Source organism: Sinocyclocheilus rhinocerous, unplaced genomic scaffold (assembly GCF_001515625.1).
Source record: "Sinocyclocheilus rhinocerous isolate Xijiao unplaced genomic scaffold, SAMN03320098_v1.1 scaffold75, whole genome shotgun sequence".
In the NCBI taxonomy this organism is placed as follows: domain Eukaryota; kingdom Metazoa; phylum Chordata; class Actinopteri; order Cypriniformes; family Cyprinidae; genus Sinocyclocheilus; species Sinocyclocheilus rhinocerous.
Window position 1 is genome coordinate 927,185 of NW_015632455.1, and position 6,022 is coordinate 933,206.

At 33.9% G+C, this 6,022-nt stretch overlaps 1 protein-coding gene across 2 annotated transcripts in view; it reads left to right on the plus strand.

Moving 5' to 3' along the window:
• The window catches only part of LOC107742302 (proprotein convertase subtilisin/kexin type 6-like), a 111,400-nt gene that overhangs the window by 26,266 nt on the left and 79,112 nt on the right, over positions 1–6,022 (plus strand). For both annotated transcript variants that reach the window (XM_016555220.1, XM_016555221.1), the window contains one exon: positions 4,849–5,021. In XM_016555220.1, the coding sequence (XP_016410706.1) occupies positions 4,849–5,021 (173 nt within the window). The remainder of the gene's footprint in view (positions 1–4,848; positions 5,022–6,022) is intronic.

Here is a 6,022-nt window from a genome sequence, read left to right on the forward strand (position 1 = left end):
AGGGTCCTGCAAGCCATCTGTAGGAGAAAAAGACAAGACCCGCAAATCCATTAATCATTAATCCTTAATATGGCTTAATGTATTAAGATACATTAAGTGCAATTAAAAGATCAAATTCGATATATAGTTATTATTTAATGTACTACAAGGCAAACAGATGGCTATGAACACAATGCGCAAACTTTCACTTGTCCTCCCATACAGCAAAACGCTTAATGTTGTATAATAACGGACTATGATAAAGACAATACAGTAGCCTATATGTCTTGTTGTTGACTCAAAGTATATACAGAACAGCAATTATGAACGTGCATTTTGAAATGCATTAAGTGATTTTAAAAGGATCAACTCCGTACAGGCCAGCAGACGAGCCCAGAACGCAATGCGTTAAATTGCACGTTAAACATTTTCCTCCTATAGAAAATCATTATAAATAAAACACGTAATGTAGCTTAATGGACAAAGACAATGATATAAAAGAGCTGTAGACAGTTTATTCTATATGGAAAAACGCTTAACACGAAACTGTGCATGTTGCGTTTATTCTGGGCTCACCTGCTTGCCTGTACATATTAGTTATGTATATTAATAATGTAGAGGAGCATACTGAGTTTGGCCTTTTTAGTCCATTATGCCACATTATGCCACGTTTTGCGGTATGGGAGGAAAATACTATATACATATTCATTATATTAATAAATTGTATATTTAATTTGATATTTTAATAGCATCTTAATACATTAAGCCATGTTAAGTGTTTATGTTTTTCTACAGGAGGAAAACGCTTAATGAGAGACTTTGCGCATGCGTTCATATTCTGCTGTTCTGTGGCCACGGATTTGCGGGTCTTGTCTTTTTCTTGCAGGACCCTCTATGTTATAGTACTAAATTAGTTTGAATCGTTTAATCACCACAGCGTCTTGTCTCCATTGGTAACACGCACAATTTGTGTCGATTGCAAGTGATGTCGCAGGTATCGGAGAGTGCAAGTGGCGATTGCAAGTGACATTGTAATTTCGTTTCTTTTTTCTTGTCTTCACCACCTGGCTACTGTTGTAAAATGTTGAGAGATTCAAACAAAAAGTAATAAAAAATAGAACAAAATAAAAAATAAAGCCTGCAAGTGACGTCGCTAGCGGAAGCGCAAGTGTCTGAGAGTGCAAGTCTGAGAATGCAAGTCTGAGAGTGCAAGTGCGAGGCTGCAGCCAGACCCTTCTCGCTGCCGCTGCACGTGCTATTACTGTTTACTCTATCACACACCGAACGCATCATTCTGTACGTGCATTCTCAGTTTAAATGCAGCATCCAAAACAGCCAATCTAATCATCATTCAGACAAAACTTTGCTTCAAGAATGAGCCACACTGCTGACGTGATCTAATCGCTAGCACACCCTGAGCACATGTGAGTTAATATATTCCTCTTATCAGCAAGACATATCGGCATAATTTTTCATATCGGCCCGATGCCGATATTTACATTTAAAGCCATTATCGGCCGATTCCGATATCAGTCCGATAATATCGTGCATCCCTACTTGCAACCATGCATTTTTTTAAGTTGTGGTAACAGGTCCCTGATTTATTTTTCATTGGATGCCAGTTAAAGTCAATAATTTAGCAGTCAGTACTTCTCCTCCTATAATGTACTGTATTTTGAACAGTTTTAAAAAGTATAGCTTTTGCTGGTTAATTCACTAAATTGGTCACAATCTTGTATGCACCACCTAGTGATCACATTGTTTTTTCTCTACTTCTACACAATTTCTCATCAAATGGGTCTGATGCTAATGACGGACAAAAGTTGTTAAATGGATTTTTAAAAAAGCATCAGAATTTTTGTTTTTGGGCTCATATTGTGTTTTTTTGGTAGTTTTTTTTACAATTGTGGCAGTGTGGTACAGCCGCTAAATTTTGGTTGTTAAAATGTTCTTGGCGTGAAGTTTTTCAAGTGAAACACCTTCTTGTCTCTTCTAATGTTGCTTGCATTAGTATGTTTTTAATTCATTTTTAAAGCTTTTTCCCAGGTCAAAACAGCCCTATTGTTTCTCATACCGTATGAGAGAACCAAGGTGTTTATTTACTACACAAAAATATGGTGTAGTATTTACTTTGAAACAATTTTCACTCAGGATTTATGAGTAAATTTCACAAAGAATTACAAAGAAGTGGCATATAACATTGAATTAAACATTACATTTTGAAGTAGAAAGAAATAGTATTTTCTTGTAAAACATACTCCAATAATCTTTCAAGTCATGTCACTTTTATTACGATTATATTATTTTATTATAATTTTTTTAATATAGTGATTTAAACTGCCTTCAGAACTTTTTTCATTATTATTTTTTAAACAGTTTTTTCCAATGTACATTGTTACATTGTACTTACACATTGTTTAGACTGGAATAGCATGTTTTTTTTTCAATAGAATACAGAAACTAATTTTTTTAAACTAATTTTTTTAATCAGATTAATCAAAGAAATATCCAACACATTAATCGATTACCAAAATAATAATTATTCGCAACTGTTGTGTTTATTGTGTACAAGGATAGAAAAGTGTTTGTTGACTGGATTAGCAACTTTTTGCATAATTTATCATCTGCCAGGTAAACATTTTTGAAGTCTGTTTTCCTCAATAAGCTGCATGATCTGGGGATTTTAGGGTTAAATGCCATTAATAACCACATTTTGAAGTGGACAGATGATTGACTCATTCCTCATCTAAATGCTGGCTGCACATCTCGTAATATATCTCAATTGCAAAGTCCTGCCAGCAAAAAATTGTTCTTAAGAATTGCGGAGTGATGTTTGAAAGAGAGTTGGTCATTTTTCCAAGCCAGATACAGACAGATTAGCACAATGAAAGGCGTGCTTTAGGTCTTTTGGCTCAGCAGTTGACGTTTTTCCCTGCTTAATCACTGAAACGCTGCCAAAGCTAGTACGTGTCAGATTCAAGCCAATGACTTTATCGCCTTCTAATGACATTTCTAATCTGAGCGGCCTCGCTTTGGCTGCTATGTAGAACTTCATGTCCTTTAACCGTAATTAGAAATGTAGAAATTATTAGTTCTCCTGCTCTGCGGTTCAGAAAAGTGTTTACTCTGTGCTGTTTGAGAAGTCGAGGAATCAATTTGAGGTGTAATGCAGCTTGTTAAAAGTGAGAGGAATGATAGAGAAGTGTTGAGCCTCCTGTGTTTCCTCAGAGGTGTTTCAAGGAAGGAAAACTCTGTCACGTACAGCGTGTTGCACATATGGTGTTAGAAATAATAATGCAAACACATTCTCACACTATAGCGCATTGAGCGCACTGGAAAACAAACACACACATGTTTGTTATTATATTATGGCAGACTTATTGACTATCTGAATTAAGCTGATTCATTATGCCTGCTCATTTCAGAAGTCCGTAAAAGATCTTGGCTGGTAGCTAAGAGGTTGTAGGTTTGAACTTAAACTATTACCATTGTGCCATTGGGCAAAGCACATAAAACTACACCGTAAAAATTTATTTTTCAAAGTTGTAAACAAAGATCATTGGAGTATGTTTTCCAAGAAAATACTATATTTCAGTCTTTCTACTTACAAATATCTTGTTTAATTCATTGTGTTACTTATGGAAGTTCATTTATGCCACAAAATAATTCAAAATTCTGACTTTCTTGCAATTCTGTGTTTTTTCCTTAGAGTATTCTGAGTAATTCTTTTTTTCTTTTTGTTTTCACCACAAAAAATACCCTTTATCTCACAATTCAGACTTTCCTTCTAAGAATTGTGAGTTTATTTGTCAAAATTGCTAGTTATAAGCTCACAATTACAAATTAATTTCTGCTAGTTTTTTTGTCCCAGTATTTTTCTCCCAGTTCTGTTTTGTTTTCTTAGAACTGCAAGAAAAGAAGTCTGAATTGTGAGAAAGAAAAAAAAAACTGAATTGCAAGCAAAAAAAGTCTGAATTATTTATAATTATAATTATGAGATAAAAAGTTGCAATTACCCTCTTTTATTTTTATCTCATGGTGGAAACAAGCTATCATAGATCAAGATCATTTCTTTGTAATTATTTGTGAGATGTACTAGAATTTTCTGAGTAAAAATTGTTTCAAAGTAAATCCTACAAATGTAAGAAGTAAAAGATTTACTGTAGAGGCTTTGGATAAAATTTTCAGCTTAATGACTTGCATAGATACTAGACTTTTTTTTAACACCTATTCTCTCAAGTTATGAAAAAAATACAAAGGCTTTCTTCTTTGAGAATAAAGAGCTAGTAAAGGAACTGAAGCTGTAGTTCAATAATGGAATGAGGAGAAAGACAGCAGATTGTCAAGGCATTTGGAAACATCTCATTGCTGCAGAGTACAATAGACTTTAATTGCAAATTTTGTGTTCGTTAGTGAACATATGGCATATGATTCTGTGTGGGTTTGTGTGTCAGTCTCCGTTTGCTCCATTGCATTTATAAAAAACGGCACTTTTAGATGAGTCGCGCCAGGTTTAAAGCCCAAACACTGTTGGTTCTTGCATTTTGGACACTAAATGGCATGTTTTGAAAACCTGAATTGCATTTATCTTTGTAAGAGGTCAGTCTGGGAATTCAGTTCATACAAAACTATAATATGGCTCAATGACACTTGGATTACAGTGCACTACTTTTGTCACTTTCATGGTGCATTTTGGATCTTGGCTGTGTAAATCACCATCTGTTTACGTTGCATGCAAGCTTGGATCTTATTCCTAGCATCTCAGTTTGAGTTTCACAGAGAAAAGAAAATAATACAGGTTTGGAACGACATTGGCTTGATTATACAATGACTGTATTTGTTCGTTTTTGGATGAACTTTTTCTCGAAGGTGTCCGAATGCTTGATGGAGATGTGACTGATGTGGTGGAGGCCAAGTCTCTGGGAATAAGGCCAGACTACATCGACATTTACAGTGCCAGTTGGGGCCCCGACGATGACGGGAAGACCGTGGATGGGCCGGGACCTCTGGCCAAACAAGCCTTTGAACTGGGAATTAAAAAGGTTGTTGTCTCAAACTTGCACACAAATGGGAATTTAGCATTGAGTAACTGTCATTGTCAGGTTTGTTAAATTTAGTGCTGTCAAACGATTAATTGCGATTAATCGCATCCAAAATGAAAGTTTTTGTTTACATAATATGTGTGTGTGTGCTGTGTATATTTATTATGTATATATAAATAAACACACATGCATGTATATATTTAGGAAAAATGTGTTGTGTTTATATATTAAATATATTTATGTATAATATAAAATATGAGAATATAAATATATAAATGTATATACATGTAAATATTAAAAAATATATATATACTCTATGTGTGTGTATTTATACATACATAATAAATATACACAGTACACATACATATATTATGTAAACAAAAACTTTTATTTTGGATGCGATTAATCGTTTGACAGCACTAGTTAAATTTAAGACTTAATTGAAAACATTTGAAGGGAAGTTACTGTCTAAAGCTGATCTGGACTAGTATGTTATGATGGTTTTGTCAGGGTCTGGGCAGTACGATAAGTCTTATGAGTCATCTTTTGTTATTACTATAACAGTGAAAATATCATCATATTGTTATTTTTGTAGGAAATTCAATATAAAATTCTTTAAAGTGCAGTCTAACCATGTACTAATGTCTGTTTTTCCTAAATCTAGTGGGTTAAATATTTAGGATTTATTTTGTAAATCTCATAATTTTAAAATAATAGTTTTATGTTTTGTAGGAATATTTAGTAGTTAATCTTGCAAAAGTGATCTGTGTTGTTATTGCATTGTTATTTTCAGTAATTGAAAAAAAAAAAAAATTTAAGGGGTGGTTGATTGCGATTTCACTTTTTTAACGTTAGTTAGTGTGTAATGTTGCTGTTTGAGCATGAACAATATCTGCAAAGTTGCAGCACTGAAAGTTCAATGCAAACGTCTTTTAAAATTCTTTCTGTTTAATGCCTACAAAAACGCGGAGGAAGGAAGCGACACCATGTCTGTGACTGAA